Source organism: Asparagus officinalis, chromosome 9, assembly GCF_001876935.1.
Source record: "Asparagus officinalis chromosome 9, Aspof.V1, whole genome shotgun sequence".
Lineage (NCBI taxonomy): Eukaryota > Viridiplantae > Streptophyta > Magnoliopsida > Asparagales > Asparagaceae > Asparagus > Asparagus officinalis.
In genome coordinates, this window is record NC_033802.1 from 64376287 (window position 1) to 64393271 (window position 16985).

A 16985-nucleotide genomic window follows, 5' to 3' on the forward strand; every position below is an offset into this window, starting at 1 on the left:
CCCCCAACTCCAGAGAAAACCACGGTCGACCGCCACGGTCGACCGCCAAAGGTCCAGACGCACAGTGAGCCCTGTGCACGAACACGGTCGACCGCCAAAACCTTGCGGTCGACTGCCAACCTGTCAAAACGCTATCCTGAGCCCATCAACTGCCAATCCTACACTTTTCTCTAGTCAGTGTTATTCTTTTAACGAAACCATGTGTGAGTATGGTGCCACTTTAGAAATATATTTATGTGATTATTTGTACTAGGTTCTTTACATGACACGAACGAAAATGATATTATTACGTATGAAGAAAACGCGTCTCAATTGACTCTATCATGGGATTTTGTAAAGGAGCCATGGGTTTACATGCTGCATTGACATATTAAATGCGCATGGTGTGGGAGAGAAAGTTAACTATATATGAACATTTGAATCAGTGTACTCATAGTCAAATCCTCTCGTTTTGCATTGATCACAAACTGTCTAATATATATGGTGCACTTGATGGTTTCTGGTCTTGATAAATTGGTAACCATGTATGAATTTTGGAGTTGAAAATTCCAAATAGAAGTGAGCAAGTTTTCTTGATGGGTTGTATGTTAGTGAGGGTGATGTGAAAAAAACATTGAAATTTGTTGAAATAGTAATATGTTTAGGGGCTTATGTGTAAGTTGTAGGGGCCTATATAAGCCCATCTTATCTCATGAATAATATTAGGGTTTCCTCTCTATTTTCAATATGGTATCAGAGCTAAGCCGCCACCTTCCCTAACCCTAATCCTAACCCTAGCTGACACCACACCCATAGCCGTCCACCTCTGCTGCCTAACCCCGTTCACCTCCACGCCTGTTTCTCCACGACAGCCACCAACCCGCTAACCCCAGCCACCGACGACCAGCAACCTCGAATCCCCGCTGCACCCTACCCCGCGCCGCGTCAGAACACGCCGAAACCGCTGCCTGGCACCAACGGACCACCCCAACATCTGCTGCATGTCCCAATCGAACCGCCCACTCTGCTGGGGCCTCCTGCGACCCCCCCCAAACCGAACCAGCTGCTGGGTTTCCAACCGAACCCCGCCACCTCCTACAGACTCTCCAAACCGCCCTCAGAAAATTGATCTACTCCTCCAAGCGAACCTCAGCTTGCCCCCCCCTTCCACGATCAGTCCATCCCCCCCCTCCACGATCAGGACCTCACCGAGAAACCCCCACACCTAGCCGATCCCGCCCTTGTTCGAACCCCTCAGTCCCGTTGCTCGTGCACCATGTCGGACCTAGAGTTTGGCATTGGTTCCCTCGACTCAGTCCTCGAACTGATGACAGGAAGAGTATATATCTCACAGCGATGAGATATATAACTGTTTTTGGTTCTTGTTTCCTCTGAGAAACGAGAATTTGTTGCGATCCTACTCTTGTTGTGCAGCAGATGTGCTAGTTGAGGAGGACATATGACGGAGTCGGGAATAACCTGAGGGTATTCCAGATTAAAGGAGAGATCGATGCCACAGTCCAGGGAGAGAGGACTGTACAGGAATATGCTACAGAGTTGGAGCGCCTGTGGCTGGATTATGATCATTTTTTCCCCCGGGCTAGCTGCAAGGATCCGGGATGTAAAGAGCGGGAGGCCTTTCTACAGGAAAGGTCTATGGTGTTTCTCAAGGGATTGACATCAGAGTTCGCTCAGCGAATCGCATTGCTACTAGCTCAGCCGAAGATTCCCACACTTGAGGAGGCTGTCTCTGCTATGATCCAGGAGGAGACTCGCATTCGGCTGCAGGCAGGGACAGGTGGACTTCCTGTGGTGAAGTCAGCAATGGCAGCCTCTAGCAACACTGGATCTAGGGGAGAGACTCGACAGTGCTACAACTGCGGCACGGTGGGTCATCTAAGGCATGCTTGCACCAAGCCACCCAAGGAAGGAGATTCGGGTGGACGTGTACAGTTCGGAGGTCGTGGTCGTGGCCGTGGGGGTCGACGAGGTGAAAGAGGAGCAGGGAATCGGGCGAATATGATGGTAGCAGAGGAAGGGGAAGCAACTGAGATGGTCTTTACTGAGGAGGACCATATGCTCCTGGAGATTCTTCGGAAGAAGCAGAGAGTAGCAGGAGATGGAGACAGAAGAAGTGGAACTGAGGAGACATCCAAAGGCAACTCTGCTACTTATGCTCATCCGACCAAAGGTACGGATGACATACATGCTCTTGCTTCTATGTCTCCCAATAGACCATCAGAATGGATTGTCGACTCCGGTGCATCTCGACATGTGACGGGCAACGCTAGTGAGTTCTCGTCATACACTCACCTAGCATCAGCAGATAGCATCCAAACAGCTGATGGTACATTTCAGCCTGTGGTTGGTAAGTGTACTGTTAATTGTACAGGTTCTGTAACTCTGTCCAATGTTTTGCATGCTCCTTCCTTTCCAGTAAATCTTTTGTCCATTAGTGCTATTATCCTCCAACTAAAATGTATCGTTTCTTTTGATATTCCCAAGGTGATCTTCCAGGAGAAAGGGACAGGACGGAGACTTGGGACTGGCACGTGGAGTAATGGACTGTGGTACTTGGATCGTGAGGGACTGGACTCAGCTTTGGTGTCAATGGTAGAGAAAGCAGGAGTAGGATCTGAAATGAGTGCCGAGAGTGAATTGATGCTTCATCACCAGCGCTTGGGACACTCATCCTTTGGTACTTTAAGTAGATTGGCTGGTCGACGTAGTTTGGATATGGCCATTGGTTCACCTCAGGTGGAGGTGTTTGGTTCGTTACACATTGGGACAATTTGGAGTTATATCAACCACAGATTTGTTGGTGAAGAGTTGAGAACTCTTCTATTTGATTGAGGGCCTTTAGAGGCCGTTGGGTGAACTACGTGAAGGCTACGTTACTCAGACACGACGGTTTGACCGTCGTACCGGCGTCGATACGACCCGACACCGATCCGGGTACGAAATACGGGTCGGATACGGTGGTTGGCACTCGGATACGGCAAGCTTCGAGGGAGGAGTCAACGAGCTTCGAGGGAGGAGTCCACGAGCTTCGAGGGAGGAGTCGACGACAAGCTTCGAGGGGAGAAGAGCTTCGCAGGAGAACAGTAACAACCCGAGCCCTAGCATCAAGTTGGAGTGAGATCTGGAGGAGGAGAGAGGAAGGAGAGAGGAAGGAGGGAGCCGATCTCTTGGATCTGGAGGAGAGAGGAAGGAGGGAGGAAGGAGGGAGCCGATCTCTTGGATCTGAAGGAGGCGGCGGTAAATGGGGAAAATGGGGAACCCTAGCCATAAGGGGAAAATGGGGGAACCTTAGCCCTAGAACTTATTTATATGGGTAGCCTGGCCCTTTGTAAATAAAAAATTGTATACTTGTAATATGTTGTATGAGTAGCATTTGTATGGGTAAGGATAACATTTGTAAATAAAAAATTTGTAATATTTACCTTGTAATATTTATATGGGTAGCATTTGTAAATAAAAATTTGGGATAGGATTGTAATATTTTGTATACTTGTAATATTTACCTTCCATTTCAACAATATACTTGTAATATTTTGAGGAATGCTTGTAATATTTTTTTTATTGTCGTATCCCCGTACCCGTGTCGAAATTTAGGACGGTGTCCCCGTATCCAAAATTTTCAGAAATTTTGTATCGGACACTCGGATCCGCACCCGTATCGGATACTCGTACCCGAGTCCATGTAACATAGGATACAAGTATTTTGTTACATTCATTGATTGCTTCTCTCGCGTTACTTGGTTATACCTGATGAAGAATAAGAGTGAAGTGTTTGGCTGCTTTCAAAACTTTCATAGGAATGTTCAGACCCAATATGGAGCAGTGGTGAAGGTATTGAGATCTGATAATAGGATAGAGTACACCAACAGAATGTTTGGAGAATACTTGTCATCTCAGGGAATACAACACCAGACTACGTGTCCATACACACCAGCTCAGAATGGGGTAGCAGAAAGGAAGAACAGACATCTCTTAGAGGTTGCTAGAAGTATGATGATCTCCATGAATGTCCCAGAAACATTGTGGGGGCAAGCAGTGTTGACTGCAGCGGCGCTGATCAACAGAATGCCCTCGAGAGTACTGGATTGGAAGTCTCCGTGTGAGACATTGAAAGGAGATAATGGTGGGATTCTTCCACTGAAGGTATTTGGCTGTGTGTGTTTTGTGAAGGATAACAGACCATCCGTCGGGAAGCTTGCCCCTAGAGCGGTGAAGTGTATTTTTGTGGGATATTCTGCTACTCAAAAGGGATATGTTTGCTGGAGCCCGGTGGAGAAAAGGCTGTTCGTAAGCATGGATGTGTACTTTCGTGAATTTGAGCCATATTACACACAGAAGGCACCCTCATCCGTTGGTGACTCGCCCAATACTGGAAGTATGAGGCGAGAAGGGGAGAATGGTGAGAGGCAGATGAATAATGTAGAGAATAATATAGAGAAATCGATTTCTCTAACGATTCCTTGGGAAGGAGAATTGGTTGAGGAGGAGCAGGAGAATAAAGAAGAAGAAGATAAGGAGACAAGAGGTGTTAGGCCCACGGCTCAGGGGGAGCTACTTACCTATAGTAGGAAGGGGAAGCAACTTGCGGAAACAGTACCTACAGTGCCACTACATTTGGGAGCTAGTAAAACTACCAGAATGAAAGAGAGCAGTTGGATGTAAGTGGGTCTTCACTGTGAAGCAGAATCCAGATGGACAAGTTGAGCGCTACAAGGCTCGTCTGGTGGCAAAAGGGTATAGTCAGACATATGGCATCGATTATGATGAGACTTTTGCACCGGTGGCGAAGATGAGCACTGTTCGGACCTTAATCTCTCTGGCAATAAATGGTGGATGGAAGTTACACCAACTAGATGTGAAGAATGCATTTCTTCATGGAGATCTAGTGGAGGAGGTATATATGGAGATACCACCAGGATTTGGTACAGATCAGACAGTGGGAAAGGTCTGTAGATTGAAGAAGTCTCTCTATGGGCTGAAGCAGTCTCCTCGTGCTTGGTTTGACAGATTCAGAAGGGCTATGATTGGTATGGGGTACCAGCAGATCAACGCCGATCATACCGTATTCTTTCGACGAAGTGGAGGCCACATTACCATGCTGGCGGTATATGTGGATGATATGATTATTACAGGAGATGATGAGAAGGAGATTGCCCAACTCAAAGTAAGACTGGGTAAGGAATTCGAGGTGAAAGATCTTGGCTTGCTTCGATACTTTCTTGGAATAGAGATAGCTCGAGGAGCGGAGGGAATCGTCCTATCCCAGAGAAAGTATGCACTGGATCTTCTCAAAGAGACAGGGATGTTAGGGTGCAAACCTGCAACTACACCGATCGACCAGAAGTTCAAACTAGGTGCTGAGGCCGGAGAACCAGTTGATCGTGACAGATACCAGAGGCTGGTGGGAAGATTGATCTATTTGAGTCACACACGTCCTGATATCTCTTTTGCAGTGAGCGTGGTGAGTCGCTACATGCACGATCCGAGGAAGGGTCATATGGACGCTGTGTACCAGATTCTGAGATATTTAAAGAGTGCCCCCGGGAAGGGACTGATATTCAGGAAGAATGGACATGTGAACATCGAGGGTTATTGCGACTCTGATTGGGCTAGCTGTGCTGATGACAGGAGATCCACCTCAGGATATTGTATCTTTGTAGGAGGTAACTTGGTCTCGTGGAAGAGCAAGAAGCAATCGGTGGTAGCGAGATCAACAGCTGAAGCAGAATATAGAGCCATGGCCTTAGGAGTTACAGAGTTATTGTGGTTAAAGAGTATGTTGGGGGAGCTGAAGCTGGATCAAGGAGCCAAGATGAAGCTGTGGTGTGATAACAAGTCAGCCATCAGTATCGCCAACAACCCAGTGCAGCATGATAGAACCAAACACATCGAGATCGATAGGTTCTTCATCAAAGAGAAGTTGGACAATGGACTACTGGAGTTAAGTCATGTTCCAACTAAGGATCAGGCAGCAGATTGTCTGACTAAGGGGCTTAGCTCAGTAGATATGATTAGAGGATGTGACAAGATGGGCTTAGTGGATATCTTTCGCCCATCTTGAGGAGGAGTGTTGAAATAGTAATATGTTTAGGGGCTTATGTGTAAGTTGTAGGGGCCTATATAAGCCCATCTTATCTCATGAATAATATTAGGGTTTCCTCTCTATTTTCAATAAAATTTAATTGCATAATAACTCATAGAGTTTGTAGTTTAATACAAGAGATTTGTGGCTGCCGCCGAGGTTAAATAAGTTAATCTTGTAGGTTTATTAATATACAATCAAGCCTCATTGGTTAGGTTCAAACTCACACGGGGTCCATTAAGGAGCTTAACTCGACCCAAAATACCCTCAGTTCGGGTCCATTAAGGAGCATAACTCAACCCAAGATATCCTTAATTCATAAGAGCATCTAAACAACGTACAGTTAGATCTTTGTCCCAGCTTTGGAGTTTTTTAAAAAAATGGCTGCGACATGCACATAACAACCTATTTGAAGAAGCACCCACATAGGAGTTTATAGTAATATCCACTACTTTAGAATGGAATTTTTTCTACTATTTCTCCATCATGCTTAACTATGAAAATTTTCTTAAGTTTTTGTCTATAAGCTGGTACCTGCAAATTATTTTTTAGCCTTTTGCACCTCTCTGACACACATTTAATTTGATTGAGGGTTGTTAGATATGTAACTCCCATCTTCTTCGACTAAACATCCTAATAATAAAGGGGTGTGTGTGGTATATAATAGTTTTCTTGAACTCAAGAATTACTTATCCAGTCAATACAGAGTAGAGAGTAACTATGGGGATAATGTTTTATAACTTAGCTGCATCTAAAAAATTGTTTGTTTCGTCTTTTTATTCTTTTCATGCTGTTTCTCTATTTTTTTGTCTTTATTTTCCCTTTTTATGGATCATTTCTTTTTTATTTTTATTGTATTGGGGCTTTGGTGGGGCGGTGGAGCATCATAGGATATATTTTTTTTCGGTGTGGAAATTAATTTGTGCCATTTAATTTAATTTTTAGCTCTAGTGTTTGGTTTTCTATTCTTTCAGTTCATCCTTCTATCAGCCTGTACTGTTTATATAAGTTGTTTATTCAATGGCATCTTTTTCCATAGTAGATTTCTCTTATTAGATGAATATTTGTTTCTGTTGTTTTATGTGGTCTGAAGATTGATGAGCATAAGATTAGAAAACACATGTTACTGGAGACTTAGGCTTTCCCGTATATCTTATGAAGACATAATATTAATTATACTACCTGCATTCAAAAATAAATCCAATAGGGAAAATAATCATCTAATTCTACAAATTACAGTATAACCTCTTCAAGGAAGAATTCAATTTTTAATGTTTGTTTTACATGACGCCTTTCAATTTGTATGGGAAGTTATTACTCTTTTGTCTTTTGTAAGCTTGCTTCTATTAGAAAACTCTTATTCCTTGGGCCTAATCATATCCTTGCTTATTCAAGCACCAAATGATAAACAAGACCCCTGAGAAAGGTAGTTTTCTTGTCATATTGAAACCTATATTCATGTAGTGTCTCATTGCATTATATGGTTATTGTGCGGCTGTTTGTTGATATTTTATTGTCACGCGTACTGGTAATCTTTGTTATGACAAATTAGATGTATAGAGACTGGTCTTCCACATGCTAATATTATACACAAATTATTTTTTTGTTCTTGCTTACTACAGTATATTATTTATACTGGTCACACCTTTTATTGACTCTACAAGTCATTTTTAGAGGAAAATGTGATTTTGTGATACATATATTACTGTGCATTTCCATCATAGTTTACAAGTAGTAGTCCTCTCTATTTTTCTTTATTCAAGCATAATGTTTCATGTGAGTTATTTCTCGGACTGTCAGACCTCACATGTTAATTTACCTTTCAGAGCAAGCATCTGACAAAGGAGAATTTGCGAAACTCTGCAGGAGAGTTGAATATACTGTTCGGGCTTGGTACAATCTGCAGTTTGAGGATCTAATGGTATAGATTCTCCTTTCCTTTTCAATATATATAAATATGCTTAACTGTGTGCATGTCTTTTTATTTTTCCACATTAACCTCTAATAAACCAACTATACAGCTATTGCCACTGTTATGTTATCACTGGATCTTTATATCTATTTTGACAAGAATAGTTATTTTTTCCAGCATATGTACACTCTGTTTGATCCCATTCATGGAGCTCAAAAGTTGAAACAATATAATTTGCCACCAGATGAGATAGATGCTCTTGAACAGGATTTTTTGACATGTCTCTTTGAGGTCGGTAAGTTGTTCATGTGTTTTATTTTATATCTAAAGACGATAATTTTTATTTCCAACATTCTATTTCTAATTGTTATCTTGCAAGTCCTCTTGTGACGTGGCTTCAGCAACTTACATCTCTGAAGATTCTCAATCCAGCCTTACTGAGTGCTAGTTCAGTAATTCATGAAGGAAACACAAAATCTTTTCTCAGATAAACAATTTTCATTCTCTTGTATATAGGGAATCAATTGCTGATGTGGGAGTTTGTGTTTGTGTGTAAATAGATAGGGAACTTGGTAAGTTAACTACTTGGCGAAGTATTATGAGGGAATTAATAGACTTTGAGACTGAACATAATTGCTCCTCGCTCAGTACTTCTTTATGGGTCTAGGTGTGCACATTTTAATGAAAGGCCTTAATCAAGTATATATTACTTTAACGCTTCCCTCAAGATGGAGCATACATATCATACCTTGCTTGTACAAGCAAAGTGAATGGAGCATACATATCATACCTTGCTTGTACAAGCAAAGTGAATTGGAAACTTCCAAGCGGCTTAGTGTTGGGGAATGGGCGGAGGGCTCCGATTTGGAGGGGAGAGACCTTCGACGGTTTGGCAGAATGATGCTGTAATCCACGATGAGCAGTATTCATTGTAATACTTGATGCTATTTACCCTCGAACAGTAAACCCATTTTGGGGGTATTTAAGTGTTTTTTCTCTTTTGGTTTTCCTTGATGAGGGATTCTTTTGAAGAGATTGATTGAGAAGGATAATAAAGGAGAAAGATGCTTTAGATAATAACTAGGCTTCACATCTTGAGGTCTCATACCTGAGGGCTTCACCACCCAAAGTGTCAAATCATATGCCTAAGAGACACCACACACGCTTAAGAGAGAATTCTCATAACTCGAACCAAATCAAGGAAAACCAAAAGAGAAAAAACACTGCCTAGTTTGTCACTGTACTTGAGTGGGATACAACACTTTATTATTTTTCTTTGTCGTGATATAAGATTACTCAACCAAATAAATGATAGAATCTAACAGATCTCCAGTCAACTAGTGATCCTGCCTAATTTGAATCAGAAAAGATAACTATATATGATTGTGGCTAAAATTGAAATTTTATAAGTTTCGATAAGTCTTAGTATCTAAAATGCTAATATGATTTATTTGTTGTCAGCCGCAATTGCTGACAACAGCAATTGTGGACAAACAAGGTGGCGGGACCCACAAAAAAATGCACCAAAAAGTGGGCACCAAAAGGTTGGCACAGTAAAAGAAAAAATATTATAAAATTAGGAATAGTTTTTTCCCAGCCGCTATAAACAAGCCCAAAACTCTTCAGGAAAAATTCATCCCAGAAACAACTCCACATATAGAAGAGTGAGAGAGAAAAATAGAGACTTTCTCATTGTAAAGAGAGATTATAACTCCAAAGTTTTTTTCATAGTAGATTCTTCTATTTTTACCCGTGATTTTTACCACAAATTTATTTAGGGGGTTTTTCATGCAAATTTGTGTGTTCTTTTTATCTCTACTATTTGCTAAGACTCTGCTCTATTGGGCGCTGGGTTTGTCCTAACAAGTGGTATCAGAGCCTGGCTTCTGGTACATGTATTTACTTAGCGTATGCTCTGTGGCTGCCACTAAATGTGGATCCTTTACATTAGAAGGTACATGTATTTACTTAGCGTATGCTCTGTGGCTGCCACTAAATGTGGATCCTTTACATTAGAAAATAAGTTAGATTATTATTTACCCTTTGAAGGTGATAGTACTATTCACGAGTATGGTACTGTTCATAAATATGATACTATTCACAAGTAAAGTACGGATGTGATTATTGTTCATAAATACAGTTAATGTTTATGTGAAATAGTAAGAAGCTACTGTTCGTTGTAGAGGCAATGATGGTGAAGTTCGAGATCGAGAAATTCAACGGGAGTAATTTCTTACTGTAAAAGTTAAAGATAAAAGGCTATCTTGAGAAAAGATAATTACTTAGCGGTTATCAGTGCAAGGCCAAATAACATCACAGATGATAAGAAGTGAAACGAGATGGACGGAAATACTATTGCAAATCTCCTTCTGGCATTAGCAGATGGGGAGCTATCAAGCAAAGAAGAGAAGAAGACAGCAAAGGAGATCTGGGATACTCTAACAAAGCTGTACGAGGCTAAATCCCTGCACAATAAAATCTTCTTAAAAAGAAGACTTTACACTCTAAGGATGACGGAATCTACATCAATGACCGACCACATCAACACCCTAAACACACTGTTCTCCTAACTTACAACGTTGGGGCATATGTAATCGGTGTGAATGAACGTGCAGAGCTTCTACTTCAGAGTCTACCTGACTCGTATGATCAGCTCATCATCAATCTTACAAACAACATCCTTACGAACAATCTAGTCTTTGATAACGTTGCAGTCGCTATTCTGGAGGAAGAAAGTTGGCGCAAAAATAAGGAAGACAGACAGACAAGTTCACAACAAGCAGAGACCTTATCGTTAACGAGAGGAAGATCAACAAAACGTGGCTCCAGTGTGAGTCATACCCATTGTCGATCAAAATTAAGAAGTAAGAAGAATATTAAATGCTACAACTGTGACAAAAGGGGGCACGTAAAATTAGAGTGTTGACACAATAAGAAGAGTGGTGATAAAAAATCTTCAGAGCCATCAACATCTCAAGGATATGTTGTCAACACATCGGATGATGGTAAAATTTTATACAGTACGGCAACCACTATTGATGAAGGCAGAAAGAGGTTTGCTGATATCTGGCTTCTAGATTCAGCAACCTCCTGACACATGACCTCCCAAAAAGAATGGTTCCATAAATATGAACTTATCTCAGGAGGATCTGTATTCATGGGCAATGATTATGCCTTGAAGATTTTTTGTATTGACATTATCAAAATCAAAATGTTTGATGGTACAATACGCACCATTCAAGATGTGCGACATGAGAAGGGATTGAAGAAGAATCTATTGTTTTTAGGATAATTAGATGAGTTCGGATGCAAGATCCATATAGAAAAAGAAATCATGAAGATTATTAGATGGGCGCTTATTGTGATAAAAGAAAAAAAGATAGCTGTAAATCTATACATGCTCAGGGGAAACTCTACAGGAAGCTGGTTCATATGTGGCATCAACCAGTCATGGAGAAGAATAAACCATGATGTGGCATCGCAAAATAGGCCACATTTCAGAATAAGGCTTGAAGATTCTCTCCGATCAGAAGCTGATTCCTGGATTTAATTTAGTAGTTCTTCCATTTTACGAGCATTGTGTTACAAGTAAGCAGCATCGGCTGAAGTTCAGCACATCAAGTTCTAGAAGCAATACTATTCTGAAACTAGTTCATTCTGATGTAGGGTAAGCACCAGTTATATTCATGGAAAGAGTAAAATATTTTGTGTCATTTATTAATAATTACTCCAGGAGATGTTGGGTGTATCCTATCAAGAAGAAAGCAGATGTGTTCTCAATCTTTAAAACCTACAAAGCGCGAGTCAAGCTTGAATATGAAAAGAAGATAAAGTGCTTGAGGTCAAATAATAGAGGAGAATACACAGACGATGAATTTTTTATATTTTGCTAGCAAGAAGGTATCAAAGATAATTCAATACTGCTTATACTCCTCAATAAAATAGAGGCAAAGCGGATGAACATAACTCTATTAGAAAGAACAAGAGCAATGTTGGCAACTGTAAATTTAGATAAAGTCTTTTGAACAGAAACAGTAAAAACCGTATGTTATGTGGTGAATCAATCTCATCAACCGCAATACAATTAAAGATACCGATGGAGATATGGATCGGCAAGCCAACTGATTATTCCAACATTCATGTATTTGGAAGTCCAGTGTACGTAATATACAATGCCTAAGAAATTACAAAGCTATATCCAAAATCCAGAAAATGCATATTCTTAGGATATGTTGACGGAGTTAAGGGATATCGCTTGTGGGATCCCACTACCCGCAAGGTTATTGTCAACAGAGATATTATCTTTGTAGAGAACCAACTGTAAAGTGAAGAAAAAGAAAGTAGTTTAAAGAATGACTCAGAGATTGTAGCTGTTCAATTAGAAAATGATCCAAATTCTTCTGAAGTAACATCGGAGCATGATGTACAAGAACCAATCGAATCCGAGGTTCCAGAAGTTCGAAGGTTAACTCATGAGAAAAGACCACCGGCTTGACACTCGGAGTATATTACGGAGAGTAATATTGTATACTGTCTTCTAACAGAGGATGGAGAGCCATTAACTTTTTATGAAGCTATAAACAGCACAAATGTATCTTTATGGATGACAATAATGCAGGAAGAAATTGAAGTTCTTTATAAGAATAAGACTTGGATACTTGTGTCACTACCACAAGGAAGAAAGACCATTAAAAATAAATGGATCAATAAGATCAAGCGAAATGGCGATGATCAAGTGGAGCGATATGTGCGAGATTGATGGTACAAGAATATGCTAAAAAAGAATGTATTGACTTTAATAAAATATTTTCTCCTGTAGTTCGACTTACAACGGTCAGAATAGTCCTGACTATGAATGCTATATTTGACTTACATCTAGAACAACTAGATATGAAAACAACATTTCTTCATAGAGATATTGAATAATAAATTTACATGCTTCAACCAGAAGGTTTTGAAGAAAAGGGAAAAGAGAACTTGGTTTACAGATTGAATAAATCTCTGTACGGTCTAAAGCAGGCGTCGAGGTATTGGTACAAGAGATTTGATTCATTCATCATGAGTTTTGGATACAACAGACTTAATTCAGATCCTTGTGCATTTTTTAAGAGGTTTGGTAAAAATAACTTTGTTATCTTATTATTGTATGTTGATGACATGTTGGTTGTAGACCCCAACAAAGATCATATCAAAGAGTTAAATGCACAGTTGGCTAGGAAATTTGAAATAAAGGACTTAAGATCTACAAACAAGATTCTAGGGATGCAAATTTACTGAGAAAAAAATTAATAGGAAGATTTGGATTTCTCGGAAGAATTATTTAAAGAAAATCTTACGACGTTTTAACATGCAAGATTGTAAGTTAATTTCTACACCTACTTCCTATTAATTTCAAGTTATCGTCCAGTATGAGTCCTAGCAGTGAAGAAGAGAGGATGAAGATGTCTCGAGTATCGTATGCATCAACAGTGGAAAATTTAATGTTCGCTAAGATTTGTACAAGATCGGATATTGTACAAGTAGTGGGAGTGGTTAGTCGATACATGGTGAATCCTGATAAAGAGCATTAGAATATTGTAAAGAGGGTCCTAAGATACATTAAGGGAACCTCAAATGTTGTATTATATTATGCGGAATCAGTTTTTATTGTCAATGAATATGTTAATTCTGATTATGTAGGTGATCGTGCTAATAGCAAATCCACCACAGACTATATGTTTACACTTGCTGGCGGAGCTGTAAGCTGGGTCTCAAAACTGCAGTCAGTTGTGGCTACTTCAACAACAGAAGTAGAATATATAGCAACTACGCAAGCTAGTAAAGAAGCGATGTGGTTGAAGATGGTGCTGGAGGAACTCAGGCATGAACAAAAGAAGATTTCTTTATTTTGTGACAGTCAGAGTGCTTTGCATTTAGCAAGAAATTTAACTTTTCATTCAAAGACAAAACACGTTCGAGTTCAGTACCACTTCGTTCGTGAGAAAGTGAAAGAAGGAACGGTGTATATGCAGAAAAATCACACCAAAGACAACCTAGCAGACTTTTTGATAAAAATAGTTAATACTGATAAATTTATTTGGTGTCGATTTTCTTGTGATCTGTCAGAGACGTGAGCAACATGAAGATAACAAGATAGAAAAAATGATGTGAAGATATGATTGATACTCAATCAAATCTTCAAGTGGGAGATTGTAAGCCGTAATTGCTGACAGCAGCAATTGTGAACAAACAAGGTGGCGGCCCCATAAAAAATGCACGAAAAATCGAGCACCGAAAGGTTGGCACAATAAAAAATATTATAAAATTAGGAATAATGTTTTCCCAGCCGCTATAAATAGATCCAAATCTCTTCAGGAAAAAATTATTCCAGAAACAACTCCACGTATAGAAGAGTGAGAGAAAAAAATAGAGAGAGTTTCTGCTTGTAAAGATAGATTGTAACTCCAAAGTTTTTCCTTAGTGGATTTTTCTATTCTTGCCCGTGATTTTTACCCCAAATTCATTTAGGGGGTTTTCCACGTAAATCTGTGTGTTCTTTTTATCTCTACTATTTGCTGAGACTCTGCTCTATTGGGCGCCGGGTTTGTCCCAACACTTGTTGCAGTAACTGAAATGAAAACGAGATTGTACATGTACTTAGGATCTGACTCACTTCTGGCTTTCAAGGATAATTTCACTGGCAAACAACATTTAAGAATTTGGTAGCAGTGACCTAAAAACCAACCCAAAAATTTATATAGGTGGCATGAAGAGTTGCTCTTTTCTCTCTGTTTTTTCCATTAATTCTGCTGACAGATGCTAAATCTGAAGAAAATGTGCAATTTTTTTTTTGACTAACAGGGTCTGAGAATTGTTGATACATGTTAGCCTATATGTCTTTCTTTTCTTCATGCCTAAATAAAAAAAATGATATTCAATCCAAAAGTAATTCATGCTATCATTTGTTCAGATATGTGATTGATAAGTTCCAACTGCAAATTACAATCTAGGTAAGTTTGTACTCGAGTATTATTGTTTTGTTACTAAGAAAGGTGAAATTGTCATTTCTCTATTAAATTATAAAGGCTTTGCTTAACGCATTGAGTTATCTGTTGAGGTTATTTTCTGTAATGATTTTCTGTTTTTCTGTCTGAAGCATAATGATTGTCAGTTCACGCTATTCTTTAACTTAAACAGGTAATGGAAAAGAGCAACTTCAAAATAATCACTGATGAAGAGCTTGAAGTGGCAAAATCTGGGCAGTATCTCTTAAATTTTCCTGTCAAAGTGGATGAATCTAAGGTTTAAAATGATCAAATACATTTATACTTTATATGTTTTATGTTTGTTAAGTTTGAGTAGTTATCTTTCTTTGGAGAAATGCAGCTGGACAAAGACGTATTTCCAAGGTTTTTCAGAGATCATCCTCATGAAAACCTTCCAGCATTTTCTGACAAGGTACTACAGAGAAGTAGAAGTTTTACTAATAAAAAAGAACAATTTGATAGTCCTAATTTATGGCATTTCACTTCTATCTCTCTAGGAAATTAGGTTCAATTATCTATCAATTCCTCTATTCGTGGGAATTTTGTTTTTGGGATAGTTATTTGATCAGGCAGGCAATTAAATATGTGTTTAGATAATTGCCTAAGCTACTCCCAGTAGATAGTTTTATATTTATCTACTTATTAAAGAGTTTGCTTGCAGCGTTGCCTTTCTTTACGTTGCATAGGATGGTAGGCACAAGTCGAAATGTAGTTACTCTAACATTGTTATTTCTTCTGTACAACAGTTCATAATGTTTCGTCGAGGCATTGGAATTGATCACACAACAAACATTTTCTTTAAGGAGAAAATAAATACAATCATATTTCGTATCTGGATGGGCTTCTTGACAGTGACCTTGTAGGTTATTTTTACATTTGATTTATCTATTAACACTATTTGTTTTTGGAAAGAAAAGACCAGGTGTTGAATGATTATACTTTGCATATTGCAGTCTCAAAAGGCTGTTCTTCAAGAAGAAACCTAAAGGGTGCAAAATAGCTGATGAAGCAAGTTCTGTAGAGGATGAAGACTTACATGTTGAACGCATAAGGATTGAGAACATGAGACTAAGGTTCTGCAGTGATATGTTCCATTCAAACTCTTGCTTATCTTGGTTTGTCAAATTTTAATCTGCCTTTGCTCCTGCAAATTTTGTAGTATGAAAAATCTATTTGGCAAGGTCACCCTCCAAGAACCAACTTTTGAGAGAATTATCATCTTGTACAGGTAGAGCTTTTTATATTATCTTCCTCATAAAGAGGCTTTTGAGTAATGAATGAATGATGAAAAATTCTCGCAAAGAAATATATCTCATATGTTTATAAATTCTAATTATTTTAGGCTGTGTTTTATTAGGAAATTATTTTATATAGCCTCTCACGGTGTCCAGCATTGCTTTTTATTAGGCATTCTGCCAACAGAAAAATTCCAAGGAGAGCAATATTTATAAAGCACTTTAAAAATATACCTATGGCTGATATGGAGTTGGTTTTGGTATGTAAATTATTGAAAACAAATTTATTAAAGAAGCAACTTTCATATTCCTCACTTCTAGATTAAACTCAGAGACAAGATTTTCATTTGCAGCCTGAAAAGATCAACCCAAGCTTAACACCCATGGATTGGATCAAATTTCTGATCACTGCGGTGTTTGGTCTAGTAAGTGCAGAAAATTGTTGTGTCAATTCTATTTATGCACTGGTCATTTCTTCTCATCTTATGCCATAAATACTGATTTCAGGTTACTCTTATCAGTTCCATCAGCATCCTTAAAGTCGATATATGGGTAGTAGCACCTATACTTGTAGCTATAGTTGGCTATGCTCTCAAGGTTTACTTCTCGTAAGTGTTGTTTGTATACTTCAGATTATTAGATTTGGTTCAGTGGTGTTTTATTTCCCTTTTTGTGTGTTTGTGGGGGGTTTTGTTTTGTTTTTTTTTTTTTTTGGGGGGGGGGCTTTTTTT

The 16985-nt window shown here is 39.3% G+C and overlaps 1 protein-coding gene across 2 annotated transcripts in view; it reads left to right on the forward strand.

Moving 5' to 3' along the window:
* LOC109824038 overlaps positions 1-16985 on the forward strand; it is a 26843-nt gene that overhangs the window by 1003 nt on the left and 8855 nt on the right. Inside the window, exons 2-11 of one of the 2 annotated variants that reach the window (XM_020390557.1) lie at positions 7909-8003; positions 8172-8285; positions 15171-15275; positions 15360-15431; positions 15766-15878; positions 15973-16092; positions 16179-16247; positions 16427-16514; positions 16608-16679; positions 16762-16862. In XM_020390557.1, coding sequence (XP_020246146.1) covers positions 7909-8003; positions 8172-8285; positions 15171-15275; positions 15360-15431; positions 15766-15878; positions 15973-16092; positions 16179-16247; positions 16427-16514; positions 16608-16679; positions 16762-16862 — 949 coding nt within the window. Of the gene's footprint in view, positions 1-7908; positions 8004-8171; positions 8290-15170; positions 15276-15359; positions 15432-15765; positions 15879-15972; positions 16093-16178; positions 16248-16426; positions 16515-16607; positions 16680-16761; positions 16863-16985 lie in introns of those variants that run through there. The other variant, XM_020390558.1, reaches the window with a different exon arrangement.